The sequence below is a fragment of the Phytophthora sojae genome (genome assembly GCF_000149755.1).
Source record: "Phytophthora sojae unplaced genomic scaffold PHYSOscaffold_6, whole genome shotgun sequence".
Taxonomy (NCBI): domain Eukaryota; phylum Oomycota; class Peronosporomycetes; order Peronosporales; family Peronosporaceae; genus Phytophthora; species Phytophthora sojae.
The window spans coordinates 4,561,101-4,577,503 of record NW_009258120.1 but is presented as its reverse complement, the minus strand read 5'-3'; the positions used below and the strand labels follow the sequence as shown (position 1 = coordinate 4,577,503).

The 16,403-nt window shown below is 46.0% G+C and overlaps 3 protein-coding genes across 3 annotated transcripts; all 3 read right to left on the bottom strand.

Moving 5' to 3' along the window:
- Positions 1-4,035: 4,035 nt before the first annotated feature.
- PHYSODRAFT_434497 (hypothetical protein) lies at positions 4,036-4,479 on the bottom strand (the record flags this gene model as incomplete). The annotated part of the gene is made up of 2 exons (XM_009533449.1): positions 4,036-4,125; positions 4,219-4,479. Coding segments are annotated over 2 exons (351 nt in total), but the record flags the coding sequence as incomplete, so codon positions are not given.
- Positions 4,480-13,179: 8,700 nt separating this feature from the next.
- On the bottom strand, positions 13,180-13,842 carry PHYSODRAFT_443039 (hypothetical protein; the record flags this gene model as incomplete). Its single annotated transcript, XM_009533448.1, has 1 exon — positions 13,180-13,842. A coding segment is annotated over one exon (663 nt), but the record flags the coding sequence as incomplete, so codon positions are not given.
- Positions 13,843-14,715: 873 nt separating this feature from the next.
- Positions 14,716-15,585, bottom strand: PHYSODRAFT_513634 (hypothetical protein; the record flags this gene model as incomplete). Its single annotated transcript, XM_009533447.1, has 1 exon — positions 14,716-15,585. The coding sequence occupies one exon, from the start codon at positions 15,583-15,585 to the stop codon at positions 14,716-14,718; it is 870 nt and encodes a 289-aa protein (XP_009531742.1).
- Positions 15,586-16,403: the final 818 nt, after the last annotated feature.

Here is a 16,403-nt window from a genome sequence, read left to right as displayed (position 1 = left end):
GGACACGCAAACAAGTATCCAGGTCCCATCCTAAAGTCTATCAATCTCAAATCCTAGATCAATCCTTTTCTACCAATGAAAAAATACTAATCCTATTCGTAGCTTGGCCAAAATTTGTGACTTGCGTCCCATAATCAAAAGTCCGGCTGGAAAACTTGATTGTTGCACATCTCGAGGATTTACAGCCAATGAGGTCGCGCGAATGTCCATGTTTACGCGTCTCATAATCAAGTTTACTTTTGACACCAGCCAATAGGATAGCATATAATGAATATAAACCATGCATCCCCGTATTACGCTGTCCAGCGCAAACTGAAGTGCTGTGCAGCAGCACTTGACGTGGGAGTCCTCTGCCATCTCATTGGCAGACGGACGTCCACGTCACATGACCTCCCTTCCAAGAAGGCCCCACTACTTTGAAGCTGCACTTTACTTCTTCTTGGAGTCCCAGTACTTGTCAATGAGCCCTGGAATCTGATTCAGGTTCTCTACGGGTTCCCATGTAGCGTCTTCTCGGGGTTCACCAAGCCACCAAATTTGATATTGGAGCGTCTTCTTCCTGCGACGGTGGCCGATGACTTCACGTACAAGTTGTCCCTCTGAGCCATCATTCAAGATCACCTTGTTAACATTTTGGCTGCGTGATTTGTCGCTGCGATACGGCTTGAGCAACGAAGTGTGGAAAACGGGATGCAACTTGAGCTCCTTCGACAACTTCAGCTCGTAGGAGTCGTGATGAACTTGCTTCACGACCGGGTAAGGACCAATAAACCTTGGCGCAAGTTTCTTCGCCTGTGCAAACCCCTTGTGACGAATGTCCAAGTTCCGTCCATCCAAAAGTACCATATTCCCGGGTTTGAAGTCTTGAGCAAGTCTGTTCTTGTCATGATACGACTTCATTCGAGTTTGCGCCTCACTCATCGCGTCTTGTGCCATTTTCAAAATTGCGTCTTGCTTGAGCAGGAAATCTTGTGCTGACTTCTGCAACTGCTCAAACTCTTGGTCCCCAGCCACCTCATCTGGCATATAGGGCACATAACCCAGATCAGCCTCAAACGGTGACATACCGATCGAGGAATGGACACGTCTGTTGTACGCGAATTCGGCGAGATGTAGGTATTCATCCCAATCATTCTGGAATGGGTTCACGACACCTCGTAGATAGTCTTCAATAAACCGATTAGTACGCTCGGTCTGACCATCCGTTTGCGGGCGGAAGGCGGACGACAAGTTATGAGTCGTCTCTAATGTCTTAATCACCTCCTGCCAGAACTTTGATGTCACGGTCTGAGACGATCGACTTCGGCACTCCATGGTCTTTCACATAATTGGCCATGAATAGCGCAGCAGTCTCTTCTGCTGTCGCCGCCGTGTTCGTGGCAATGAACTTAGCACGTTTCGTCAACCGGTCCACAATAACCATAATGGCGTCTTTTCCGGCTGCCGTCTTCGGTAGTGCAACCATGAAGTCCATCGTCACATCAATCCATCTGCCTCCTGGAATCTCCAACGGTTGAAGTAGTCCCGGCGGCTTCGTTTGGCGTGCCTTGTTTCGCTGACAAAGCTCGCACGTGTTCACATAACGCTGAATGTACTTCGACATCTTGGGCCAGTAATATTTCTTCTGGATGCCTAAGTATGTCTTGAAGTATCCGGGGTGACCTGCCGTGACCACATCGTGGTTTTCACAAATAACACGGTTCTTCAGATCTTCATTGTCCGGAATTACCAGTCGTGCATTTTCATCATCTCTCGTTTGGTAATACAGCAGTCCATTCTTCACAGAGTAGCGTGGTACCTCTTTACCACTAGCGATACTCTGCAACAGCTCCTGAACTCTTCGATCTGTAGGGTACAGTTGTTTGGCCGAGTGCGTCACAGTTGCACTGGTCGTTTGGACGCTAGCTACAATTTCACGGTTTCGAGCCGCTTCAATGAGCTCAATGAGACTAACCTGAGCGGCTTTGTGCTCAAAGAGTGGGTTTCGAGACACTGCATTGGTTACTGTCGCCTGGAATCCATTTGAACTGTGGTTGGTCGGCTAGTTCATTAAACCAGCGAGCCACACGACGGTTTGTTGTCTTCTGCGTCAATATAGTCTCAATACTCTTGTGGTCTGTCTCCACCGTAAATGGCCGATCGAGCAGGTAGACTCTCCACACCCGAAGCGCATGCATAATAGCCGGCAATTCCTGTTCGCGCGCTGGGTAGTTTAGCTCCGCTGGTTTCATTTCACGACCAGTGAATGCGATCGGATGCTCGAGCCCTCCCTCGTTTTGAAACAAGACTCCCCCTATGGCAAAGTTCGAGGCATCCATACGAATACCGAACGGTTTTTCGAAATCAGGAAGTTGCAACACGGGAGGGGTGGAGAGACGGCGCTTGAGTTCATGAAAACATTCCAACTGGTGCTCAGACAAATGCAGCGTTTCCTTTGGGCGCAAACCCTTAGTACTTCCATGCAATGGTCCTGCGAATTGCGCGAAGTCGCCGCAAAAGCGCGAGACATAGACCGTAGTACCCAAGAAGCTTTCCATTTGCTTCTTTGTCCGTGGAATCGGCCACTCGCGAATCACACGCACTTTGTCAGGGTCCATTCGAACACCATTGCGGCCCACAAAATCACCAAGACAAGGGATCTCTTCGACACAAAACTGGCACTTTGACAACTTGACATGCAGCTGCTGCTCTTGACAGCGTTGGAGTACTCTGTCCAACGCTTCGACATGCGTCCGAACATCTGTGTCTTGAGTGAAAACATAGATGTCATCAAAGTAGATGCGCATGACATCGCGTAGGTCGCTAAACACCCGCCGTAACAACCGGTTAAAAGTGCCAGGACTACCGCTCAAACCCATAGGGGTGACAAGATACTCAAACAGCCCATCGGGCGTCGAAAAAGCAGTAAATGGAATGTCAGATTCACGAAGTTTAACCTGGTAATATCCCCACAAGAGGTCCATGCAGGAGAACCAGTAACTACCCCCATTGCGTCGAATGTGTCTTCCTTCCTCGGCATGGGTATGGCCGGCAAAATGGTAGAGCTGTTGAGCTGGCGATAGTCGTGCACAATACGCCAACCCACGGGTTTCTTGACACAAAAAGTTGGGGCACTGAATGCCGAGGTGCTAGGGCGAATGATTCCAGCCTGTACCATCTCCTTCGTCCAATCTTGGATGACCTTGCGCTGCTCTGGGCTTTGGCGCCACTGTTTCACCGAAATCGGTTGCGTTCCCGGCTGAAGCTGAATTTCGTGCTCAATCCCTTCGCGGACAGGAGGTGTGGTACTCGGCAGCTCAGTGCGAAACACAGTATCGCGGTACTTGAGCAAAACATCATATGCCGGATTGTCCACTAGCGCCTCCCATCCTTGTTGCTTAAAACGCTCAGCCTTTTCTGAGTCGTGCGGGTTTACAACAAAAACAGCTTCAATACCCTTCCCTTTGCGAAGTTCTTTCATAAATTGCTTCGTTGAGATCAGCTTCGTTTCTCCGAACGCACCGGTGTGGCCATGCTGCCGGTAGTAATGGAATATTTCACGGTTCTGGTTTGCATTCTTGAAACGACGGCCTCCAATCATACGTGCGGGAGGTCGGTTAGATACCACCAACTGATGGGCCGGGGGTTCCTCGGTCCTATTACGTGGACGCAGTAGTAAGCGTTCCCAGGGTTATTCTCCCGAAGCCACTTCATTCCGAGGAGCACGTCCTTGTCTTCTGGAACAGGCATGACCGTAAAAGTCTCGCACGTCACGGGGAAATTCGGAATCTGTAGCATCATTTCGACGGTACGTCTTGGTCATTGCACGGTTTGGTTGTATCCCAGACGAACTGTCATCATGTCGTCGGGATGCTCCGTGATTTCCAATTGTAGTCGCTCGGCTAACGCTTCCGTGACACCGTTGAGGCTGCTGCCATTGTCGACGAAGATCGAAACTTCTGCCGGGGTCTCATCCTGCTTGAAGGCTAAAGCGTTTACTTCCAAAATAGCATAGAATGATCCGCCAACATAATGGTTCATCTCCTTGGTGGACGTACATTGTGGCTTGATATGGCCGAATTGTCCACAGTTGTTACATGTGGCTGACTTTCGCCAATCCTCTTTCGGCCCACGCTTCGAAGGTGGCTTTCGTTCCTGTGGCTTGGCCGTACTGTTAGCCGCAGGTTTCACAGACGAAACTGCTTTCGACGAAGGCTGATGACTCACTGCAGGTTTTACCGATAGCCCTCCATAGTGAGCAAACTCAAAGTTCGTTGCAATCTCAATGACCTCATGTAAGAACCTTGGACTGAGTTCCTTCACCTTCTTTGACGTCTCCGCACGAAGCCCATACTGGAAGTAGAAACGCTTCTCCATTTCCGAAATGTCTAACTCGGATTGAGACATCAAATCCTGAAACGACGACACGTATTCATGGATAGTTCCGTGTTGTTTCAGTTGAAACAACCGCTCACGCAGGTTGTATTCAAAGTCTTCGGGCGAAAGCGCTCGCGCAACTGTGCCTTAAACAGTTGCCATGATTTCGGCATTCCCGCCGCATCACAATCCGACGAAAAGGCACGATACCAGTTCAGCACAGACTTGCCTAAACTGCTTGATATCATGGTCACAAAATCGGACGTATCGGCATCCATTATTCCTCGTTTGTTAGCGTAGTACTCCTCCGTAGCAAAGATCCAAAGTTCCAGGTCTTCGCCAAATTTCCCTTCATACGTGGGAGGATCCTTCTTCCGTCGTTCACCTTGCGAGGCCAGTAGTTGCTGAAAACGACTGTTGGCCTGTTGCATTTGCATCTGCAACTGGGTCTGCATCTGATTCTGATACATTTGCTGCTGCTGTGCAATCCACAACATCAACTGCTGCATCGACATTGACTCAGGCGCAGGGGTTGTCGTCCCCGCTGATGGGGCTTCACTTTGCGCTTCTTGTGGCGTTGCCGCCTCCGTTTGAGCCGTCCGCGGCACTTGACGCTGCCGCGGGTTAGGCCATTCACTCTCACCCGCCCTACTCCTTGTCACAGGCATTAGGTCTCGAGCAGATGGACTTTTCGGTGAGTGATCCGTAAAACGGTACAATAAAACGGAGACGAAGTGAAGCTAAAAGTGTGTTTAAAGCTTAGTGTTTCTGAGGTTTTAGGCGGATAAGCCCGTTAATCTTCGCAGCAATGTTGTCCTCGCAGCTCTTAAGGTCGAGAAGAGCTAAGTTGAGTTGCCGATCAACCTTACCCTCAACGCTGTCGTCCTTGATACCCCAGACCTCTTTGCGGAACTTAACCAGGATCCTCTTAGCGGTTTTGACCTGCTTGAGAAGATCCGATTGCAATTTCGCAGATTTCTCTGCCTCGACCGGCGAGAAGAAGAGATCGGTGTCAATAGCCGTAACAGGAGGAGGAGCCGGCGTAGATGATACTTTAACGTCACGCGCTTTTTGGTGCTTCCTCTTACTGCTGTGGTTATGACCCTTTTTGTACCGGGCCATGGACCGACTCCATAGATCGAAAAAGGCAAGGGACTAACCAGGGACCGTTATACTTCTACAATGTTCCACGTTAGCAGACACAAAGCAGGCGCCCTGTTACTAAACCGACTTCTAGTAAGAGTCCAACACAACCCCGAAGGTTAGGTACTATCCGGTCTTGGCGTGGGCCAAGCCCCAATGTGGTATTTCCACCTGCCCACGGCGTGATGTACCCACTTCTTCGAAGTGTGCTCCCACAGAAAACTGCACGTTCGCAACATAGAGTGTCCCCACTATGTGGCTAACTCCAATAGTCACAGGTAAACTCGCTTCGGAAGGTATCCCCACGAGCAACCTAGTCTTGAACTTGAACCGAAGCTTGACACGACAAGTGCTACTATGTCACACAAGCCGATGCGAAGACCCGAAGCTTGATGAGCGCAGTGGCGAGCGCTCGAAGAACATTTGAGAGGAAGTTGGAAAGTTGAAAAGTGATTGATTGATCCGTTAGTTTAGCGTCGGCGCGCCGCCGCCGCGCAACCAGTAGTTCTTGGCGACCAGGACACGCAAACAAGTATCCAGGTCCCATCCTAAAGTCTATCAATCTCAAATCCTAGATCAATCCTTTTCTACCAATGAAAAAATACTAATCCTATTCGTAGCTTGGCCAAAATTTGTGACTTGCGTCCCATAATCAAAAGTCCGGCTGGAAAACGTGATTGTTGCACATCTCGAGGATTTACAGCCAATGAGGTCGCGCGAATGTCCATGTTTACGCGTCTCATAATCAAGTTTACTTTTGACACCAGCCAATAGGATAGCATATAATGAATATAAACCATGCATCCCCGTATTACGCTGTCCAGCGTAAACTGAAGTGCTGTGCAGCAGCACTTGACGTGGGAGTCCTCTGCCATCTCATTGGCAGACGGACGTCCACGTCACATAAAATGACCCCGTGACTGACCCCGAAGGCCTGCTGGATGTCTTTTGGGTCGGAGTGGACTCGGAGGCTTGGTGGGTATGTTCCGAAGCTTGGGGGCAGGTGGTGATCATTATGGCAAATCTTGGAGCCTGCGCGCGGCAGACATCCATGGCAGATTAGTAGCGGCCCCTCACAACAGCAAAGACGCCGACTTCAACGCTGGTACGCTTTCCAGATCGGGATCGAGTGGGTCCATTTTTTATATTCGGCTATTTTTTCAAGTTGCTGTATGTATGTTGTTTTTCTCCAGCCAGATACTGAATTTTAAGAGCTCTTCAGAAGGAATATATGGTGGCACATCTATGAGAGCTTGGAGCCGTAGCATTTCGGCTACATACGTAGGAGGAGGTTGGAACTGCTGCATGTATTCTTGTGTGATATCTTCGGTAAGTGTTAGATTTTGCAGTGATGTCGTTCGTGATAGTGCAACATAGAGAGTTGATGTGGCATTCCTGGTCTTTCTAAGGGCGTTACCGTAACGCCATCCTTGCAGGTTTTCCCTTGTAGTTTTTCAGCTGTGCAGGAGAAGGCTGACACTATTGCAAATTGACGAACTGAAATCGATGAACGAGCTAGATTCTTGAATTTTGACAGCTTAATCTGTGCGTTAAGAACTGATATTCCGATAGTTCCCGGAGGATATCCATCTACCAATGTGCTTTCGCAGTCGTGAACGCGAATGATAATTAGGTCGGGGAGGGGGGGGGGTTAAGCACCTCTTTTACGATAGTGCCATGAACTAGTTTATTACGGCATGCAGATTCTTGTAGTGGAGGCGCGAAACCTACTATGATTCCGGTTGGTTCATTAGCAATAACGTTTGCATCTTTTAGAGCGGGGTGTTTTCTTGTAATCATTACTGGCATACCAATGAAGCAGATTAATTTCATTGGAATTCGGTCAGTTTCATCGTCGTTTGCGTTAACTATTTTGTTGAAGATTGCCTTTGATCGAGGTGTCGGCTTTGCCGAGATTTCGTATATCGTAGTGTTAGTCTTTGTACATGCTTGGATTGTCATTGTGTCATTAATTGCACATCGTAGTGCATTAGTGGCGACAAGAACAGGATTGTAATAGGAATCCGGAGAACGACCAGCTTTACTCACTGAACGTCGCGCGTCTGTAAATACTCTGCAGTTTAATAATTTTCGGTGAGCGTCTGATAGTCTACCCCATCGAAGTTCACTCAAAATTTCTGCGTAGATTGGGTCGATTTTGGCTCGCATATTTTCGGTGAGAAAGATGACAAAGTTGATGGAGTTGTAGACTTCAAACCCAACATTCCTAGCGGTGCTTGCTGCTAGAGGTGGAGGTTTAAAGCCTGCGACCATGGGAATGATATGAATTGCCAATTAGCGAACGAAGATACTAATAAGAAACTGGTTAGAACTTACATGGTGTTCCACGTACAGGTGGTAACTGTAACCAGTCACCAAAGTACATGGCATGCTTTCCGCCCATTATTTTGTGGGGTTGATCGGACATTGCTCGTGATGTCATGTCAGCGGAACCTAGTAACCCTTGATCTGTCATAGATATTTCGTCCATTATAACTAATACCACCTTTTGAAAAGCATTTTTCATTTGCAAACTGGGAGGAGAGTTGGATTGTGTACCGTTTAGCTGAAGGTTGCGTGCGGAGTGTATTGTTCTGCCTTTTATATTCATTGCCGCCACTCCTGTAAAGGCAAGGGTTTCAACGCTTCCTTCTCGACCCCACTTCTCGGCAAATAGTAGTAGTGCGAAAATTACTCGTGATTTACCAGTACCAGCTTCTCCGACGTACGCTATAAGCTGTTCTTTGATAGCATAGGGCTGCAAGACAAAATCTTCTGGAAATAATGGTACTTGTAAAACATCTTTGATATCTGACAAGTATGCAAATAGGAGATGCCTCGCTGCAATTTCAAATATCGCGTGCTGCCAAAAGTTGAAGCTAAAGGACTTTGAGACCGTTTCAATGCTAGGAAAGGCAGGTATAGAACTTATCGAAGTGGCTGTGGCTTGATCAGGCCCCCAGGGAACTGCTTCGAAGCAGTCCTGGAGTCTTTCTAATCTTGTCTTGGCTTCAGGAAAAGCTGCAATGAAATCGCTAGTTCCTGTTGATGTGTTATTGGTAATGTTGTATGAAGTGACATGTTCGGTGTAGTCTTCGAATGATGTGTAAGCGGGTACAAAAGCCTCTGCTGGTTGTGAGTAATTATCGCATGTGTTGTTGATTGTGGAGCGCAAATTCTGAACTGCATCAATAGGACACGTGTACAATGTTTCGCTGATTAATTGATCCACGTATGTTTCTAACTCGTTGTCGCTATTATCGCCGTCGCCACTTGTCGCATCGGAAAAGTTGTCATTGTCTATTTCTGTTTCTCGATCGTAGGGCTGCCATGGAGCTCTCGAAGGAGATTTTTGCGAAGCAGAATGTCTTCTTGTGATTCTTGCTCTTCTTTTTCTATAGCTTCAGACCTGTAATAATCTATCCACTTCTCTTCGAATTCCCTCATTTGAGTTTGTTCAAGGGCTGAGCACGTGGATTTAAACCCAATGTAAGCGCGTTCAGCGTTTGGATACCCTTCAACAATTCTACCTTCTCGATGTGGTTTAAAAAGTGTCAAAAGCACCAAATAGTAAAACTTTCTGTCAGTATCAGATGTGTTAGCGTTAAGATCTGGCAGTTGCTTTCCTGACATGATGAAAAGTTGCCGATGTGCATTTTTTTTTAAAGTGTAGCGCCCCATCGGCGTCTTGTTTCTTTCCGCTGTGGTACCATTCACAAATAGTGATAAAATTGACGTTATCTAACTCTTTTTGTCGTTTCCAGTACATACTTAGCTTGCGTTTACCATTCGATACGGGTCCGTTTGAATCCGAGTTAATATCTTCAGGGATCGTAATTTCAACTGTCGGTGAATTTGTACTCTGTAGCATCTTTTCGAGGTTCACATACGTATGTTCATGTGAGAACCAAAATGGACTACCGCGATGAATATATAAACCGGCCATTGGTGCTGCAACTTCTTGGCCGTTCGTCAGCGCATATAGCATAGATGAGAGCAATTTGTACCCTCTCCGTTCTGCAGTGTGATGGGTTGACCGATCTGCTTTTTCCACAGCTTTGTTGAATACACCAACTGAAAAGCGAACTTCGTTTTCGATGGGATTTTGCTTTTTCATGCAATACTTGCAAATGTATGCTGCTGCGTTTTTAGCGCTGGCTCCAAGCACAAGCTGCACGTCGTGGTTTCATTTTAGCGTTTGCATTAGCGTTCGATTGTATGCATTTACGTACTCTGATCCAATCGGCCGGCTCAACTGCAAATCGTTCCCGTCGTCGATGCAAGTGTTTTCTAGTCTAGGTTCATGCGGCTTAAAGGAACGGCAGACAGATGCTTTCGGTGTTCTGCGCGTAGGCTTAAAGCAAGCATTTGCGTGGCTCCAATAGTGAACTTGTACATCGCGGACGATGAGGCTTAATTCTAGTGCCGACAATGAGCTATTATCATTATTACGCGGTGGGGAGCATCTAATAAAATCAATGTTTTCAGGTGATAACTTTACTGCATTGCGACGCGCAGCAATATCAATCGCAGCATTAATCACATCTTTGTCTCTATACTTGACATTACAAATCTGACAACAAGAAGTAATCGGTGCATGTTGTCCTGGCAATGGCTTCCGGTATCCATCGATACCGACCGAAACTGGTTTCAATTCTCCAGCGTTCTCATTGAAGCAACGATTTGGTGATTCAACCACTGAGATAGTTGTTGTTGAAATGCAATAAACATAATCGGTTAGACGCTGTGTGAATGCTGCGTTCGAAGATATGGCTTCTTTCATTTGCTGTGACGTGGTAGGAAATCCGTGTAACCATACCGCGAAGTGGGCATGGAGATCACCACCCTGTTGTGTTTCTGCGGCAGCCCCAAATGCTCGAACCACACCGAAAATTCCCCCTCCTTTCTTGGGTTGATGTGTCTTTCGATCCCACCCAAGAAAAACATCAATTATAATAGTCATTATTCTGTCAAAAAATAAGGCGCACTGCATTGGGTGGTTGTTGGCAATGCGCTTCCGATCAGCACGGTTTGGTAAAAGACGCATGTTGGCTTCTTCGATTACGTGATGCGGTAGTACACCAGATTGTTCAGCAATTGTATAAGTCCCAGCGGTATCGGGTGATACCGTAAAAAATAGCTGTAGTGGTCCAAAACGTTTAATATATCCGAAAAGACCGTGTCGTGCTCGCATTCTGCTCAAATTCGATCCATAAAATGCTGTCTCACTGGTACGAAGACCTCTACGTAGGTTAATAACCTGTTGAACCTCTTTTGGGGGTGGATTTGGCTTCTTTCCATGCGCTTCTGCTGTAACAACGTGGGCGTGGTATTCCACGGAGCGACGAATTACACCACGGGAGATCAATCCTGCTTTTAACGCGTCAGATGACACATGAAGTTTAATGTGCCATGCTTGTCTTGCACTTTGCAGTGCCAGATAATCAAATGCGAGGAGCAAAAATGCATAGTGTGTTTCAAATCGATGATCCCCGATATGTAGCAGGCGTTGTATCCATCGCTCCACTGAAATAGGATTGAGGCGCTTTTCTGTCGGACCCCCACAACCTCCCGGAAATAATGTCGGAAACATTTGCACACATGCCTTCCAGCGATCTGCCGACACAAACGCATTGGATTTTCTGACAACAACATCATTCGTGATAGTAGGTGGCTGCATGATAAGACTAGAGGTTCCTATCCAACAATTTTCAAGAGATTTATCAGAGCCCTCGACAATGGCAGATCCGGCGTTGTTGTATGTAGCGTAGTCTCTTACAGCTTCGGCTAGATTATCATTATCACTGTTTAATGTTGATGTACCTGCTCTTTGGATTATTCGGGTTCTAAAACTTTCGTTTGCATTCAATTGCCACTCATCTTTATGTTCTCGATATACCTTGTTGTTTTCCATTAGAAATGCCACTACCTGGCGGCAGTTTTCAACATTTAATTCATAGCGTTTCCGACAGGCTGCATCTTGCTCAGAAGTTAGATTTCCAACAATGGTCACGCGCACGCGCTCTGAGATATCGCGAGGGAGCATGGAAATGATGGGCCCTTCAGTATTTTCACCATGTAGTGATGTGATCGTATTGTTTTGCAATTTCCTCCAGCGACTGTTGATATGGACACACAAGGTGCCACCAATGCAATGGCTTGTTCATCGGTACGAGAAAGTGGTGGAAACTCTTGCGGTAGCCAACCTTCATAATTGCCATCCGCAATGGCGAAAGCAGGAGGCTTGCGATTACTTTTATTGCTGATATATTCGAAGCAGTCGCGACAAACCTGCATAATTGTTGAGTTATTTTCTCTGTGAATGGCTACAACATTAGAGCGAGTATAAGAACACAGTAGTAGCTGAATGTTTCCATTGTATCTTACCTGGTGGGAAAAGGAGAAGGTCCTTCATCCAAGCATCGAGTGCTGACGCGTCGTATTGCTTCAAGATAAACTCTGGTATATCGGCGTTGTCGGGTATCCGCAATAACCGCGTCATGCTCTGTCGAACACAAGGGTAAGAGAAGTTTCGCATGACACCTAAATTAACCAGAGAACATCTTACCTCGGCAATGGTATCCGTCAAAGGTGTCAGTTGTACATCATTCATAGGATACAAAAGCTCGCACACGCAGCAAATTGCTCCTTCACCGGTTGAAGCCTCAAACATCCTAACTGCAGAACGCTGAAGTCTAGCTAGGTCTACCTCGGTTGGTTCCTTAATGTTTAAAGTGCTATCCATTGCATCGAGCTCCGCGGAGGTATAAAACGCAGTCTCGTCTCTTCATGCTTGGTTTCGAAGCCGGTGAAGGCGTTGATACTCTGCTTCCCGCTGTCTATCAACTTTACGACGTTTCCGACTCGGCTGGTTATCTTCGTCATTGTGTCTGCGCTTATTGCTATCCGAAGCTTGTTCTCGTTCTGTTCTTATTCGCCTTTGTTCCGCAAGCAGTACTGCATACATATACTCATGATTGAGATCAAACGTCTGAGATGAACCAATGCGAATATTAAAGTTTCGAATCGAAGATCCAGGTTGAAGCGTCCATGGGGCGGAATCGAATGGGCTCTGGAACTGTGGAACACCAGCAGATGCGAAGTTGTTAGTTTGTTCAGCGAATGGTAATACTACGATATACTTAGCATTTTTAACCGAAGCCGATAGCTGAAGATCAAACGATGCATTAAGCTGAGTCGATTGCTTACGAATGCCGGCGCGTTGGTAGAACCACTGAGCATAGCAATCATTGTAGCGAACCTTCTTAACTGGTTTAGAGATGATAGCTTGAGGGTTTTCAAGGTTGACGAACGGTACATATAGACGAGCTGTATGTAAGTACCATCAATCATAGGCTCACGAGAGTTAACAACAGCACCCCAAGCAACACTGAAGCCTGCAGAAGCGGCAAGTACACCATTCAGCGGATTACCACTAGCAGAGCTTGCAACCATTACCGGACAAGTATTGCCGGATGACAGAGTGGTCGAAGTAAGTGACATACCCTTGGTAGCACCAACAGCGATAGCAGACGAATCCTGATTCACGCGGAAACGAAGCCGAATCTGAGGGTTAGCCATTAAATCGAGCTCACGGAAAATCGGGTGGAGATCAGTTAATTTAATCTAGAGCATGTAGTTCCACGTACCCATGATAGCGTTAGCAGTAGATGCGCCAGCAACAAAAGCACCACGAGCCGTTTGACTGGAAATGGTAGTAGAAGCAGAAGCAGCACCTACCGAAGGCCAACTGCTAGAGAAATCAGCGCCTGCTGTCGGAGGATTCGATAGTAGACGCTTAACGAAGCCGTCATTAGGGATAGTTGCACCACCAGGAGGAGCGGAAGTACTAAACGATGACGAGAAAGCCATAGTGTTAGAATATCCATCACCACTAGTAGAAGCGGAACCAGAACTGTACGATACCGACTGAGCAGCATCAGGGTATAGGAACGACTCTGCACCATGCTTCTCAACGTACTGAGTACTGTATCCTGTCTGAGCACGAACATTATTCCAGAATAACTTGTAGTCCGCCATCGAAATAATAGTCTTACCATTTAACTCCAACGACATCGAGTCAATTACATTGAAATTACCACAATTAAGAGTGGCGCAGAAACGATTTGCGGCAGCCGTTTGTGCAGTGGCACCATTCTTCATCGAAACCTTGTACGGTAGCATAATGCAAGCATCACGAAGGCACGCGAATCCTTCCGAACCATTAAGTTGAGCCGTGGCATCAATAGTGATAACTCCATTTTGATACGAACCCTGATTTAGATCGATAACGTTAGGGATACGCTTGGTGGAAGATACTTTGATCTCCGGGTCGCTCTTAACCCCTTGGACGCGGAGGGGTGACATGGACGGTATAAAAAAACGCTTAAACCGTCCTGGACGGCATAAGAAATCGTATGAGACTCAGTATGACATAGTGAACGCGAGAATAAATTTGGCTTTTCTTCACACAGTTTGTTGCTAAGCTCCCTGGTAATTATTCCACTTGAAGGGACTGGTGTGATCTGCGGATAAAAATCCTCCGATGAGCTGCTCACAGTGCATTCTATGCAATACTGATATTTAGAGAAACGTTGCGCCTGAACGGGTACACATTCCGCTCTATCTTACATGTAACATAATGGATGCTATGGTATCGTCGCCTTGATGGTTGCTACAAGTGATAAGCCCTCTAGGACCCCCACTACATTACAAACAGCGCGCTCCAACGCCACCAAACAATGCAAAAGAAGAAGAGCAAGTACAGAGTAAGTTGATGTTGTCTTCGCACACCGACATTGAAGCAGAGATAGCACCGCACTTCGATCAGTCGAACAGTATGCATTATGTGTGTGACCAAGATAGGAGCAACATGAGAACAAGCATATTGCATAACACTTGCTCGCGGTTTAGTACCAAGTCAATCAATAGATTTCAATAAGAACTAATCAATGAAGTATATATAAATGCAGTATCTAAACCAATTAAAATGGCTTTCTGTTTGCATACCCCCAGGATCTTGGCGGCGCATGAGTAGGCTGGTACGTGTTCATGTGGTTCATCTCAACGTGCTGTGGCGGAAGTAAAGTCTGGTTTAGCACATCTTGGTCTAGTTCCACGCGAGCGTGGGGGCTTGCCCCAGTAAGATTGAACTCCACAGTGGTAGTGTCGAGTCCCCCATTCACCACAGGCATGGTAAAAAATGGGAGGGACGAACTATTCTGGAGGTAGGGTTTCTTCTACAATACAGAAATATGAATTCGTCAACGTATTAAGAATTGAAACACTGACAGGAATATGCTCATTCATGAAGACAGTATTCTCTCCTGACTGAATGTTAGTTGGCTTCAAGATAGATTCAAAGTCATATACGATGAAATGGTCGTTATAAGGAGTAGCGTCGTGAACTTTATATTTCTGCATCATTTGAAATGCACAGTTTTTGCCAGGCTGGTAGATCGTTGGTTGCTTAGCAAATGACATAATATTTGTTTTATCACATTGATTCTTTTGATGGTCGTTCAGCTTCGTAGAGGTCGCAAAAATCATTTCACATTTTGAGCATAAATATTTACTCATGAACTTATCCATATTATTGATGTACAACGCGCGGTTGCTGTGTGATAGGATGTTTAGAACGTTGTACGCCTTCTCTGATTCGCGCTCGCATTTAACTTCACCGCTGGATACATCCTTGCTGTATACATTGATAGCAAGCTTGAAACACTCCTCAAGCTCGTCAAAGTGGAAGATATCAATCGGTTTAAAACTACGAAACAGGCTGAGACTGTATTCAATGTTTTTAAACTCGCAATACTTCTTGAAAGCAGCTTTCACATGCACTTGAATCGTTCTAGGATTTTGTTTTGCAATTCCTAGTCCGTGGTAAGCAATACAGTGGAAGACACATTTATTATTCGTCTTGGGGAAATTGATAATATGTATACTATCGCGGAACTCCTTCGGAATAACAGCGGCGCTATCACCTAGCGTATAGTTACGCTTATAATTGTATACTCTGAATCCTGTGATAGCCTTTAATTTGTAGCCAGATTTTGGGTATTTTAACCTATCAGCACGCTCCATCGTTCTGATTTCAGGAATGACTTTCTTGCGAATGTCAGATTTACTGTTAACCGTGATAGGCTTGTCGAAGACGTTGGTGCTCGATAGACTAGGATGCCAGTATAGTTTCTGACCGTCACTGAGACTCTCCAACTCGTATCCAAGAGCGATATTGATCTTGAACGCCTTCAACTGAGAGCTGAGAATAGTCTCTAGCTTATCATACAATTCTGATGGAGAAATATTCTCATATAGATGCGATTCCTTAAGTTTACCTTGATAAAACCGGTAGTAAGGGTCCCCCTTGTAGTTAGGTGACAGATGAGTGTTTAGTTTCTTCATAGATAGTTTGTACTGCTTAGCAATCAATTCTCTATTTTTCGGGTTACCAACATTGCTGATGTAAACCATTTTCTTGGTGCGTCCAAGCACCTTAACACGGAAACTACTACCCCACTTGGTACATGTAACCCCAAGTCGCTTAAGTCCTTCTAATTCATATCCAAACATCGTCGTTGTATATCCGCTCTACTATATTTTATAAGATTTTATCTCTCAGGATGGGTCTTTTATATTTATAAAAAATAAAAAATATTAATATATAATTTTACACTTCTTTGTCATTTTCACTCTCTACTTCGTCGAAACCTCAATTCTCGTGGGAAGTTTCGATTTTAGTTTCTTGTTTTGGTTTCTGATTTTTCTGCGTTGCGCTAGCTCCTCCTTGTGCAACTCATTATACTCCTTTTGATTAGTTAGACGCTGCTCTCTATTCTTTAGATAGTAACGCTTCTGAGCTGCTTTAAAAGCCTCCTTGTTAAGCTCATAATTTTCGCGAA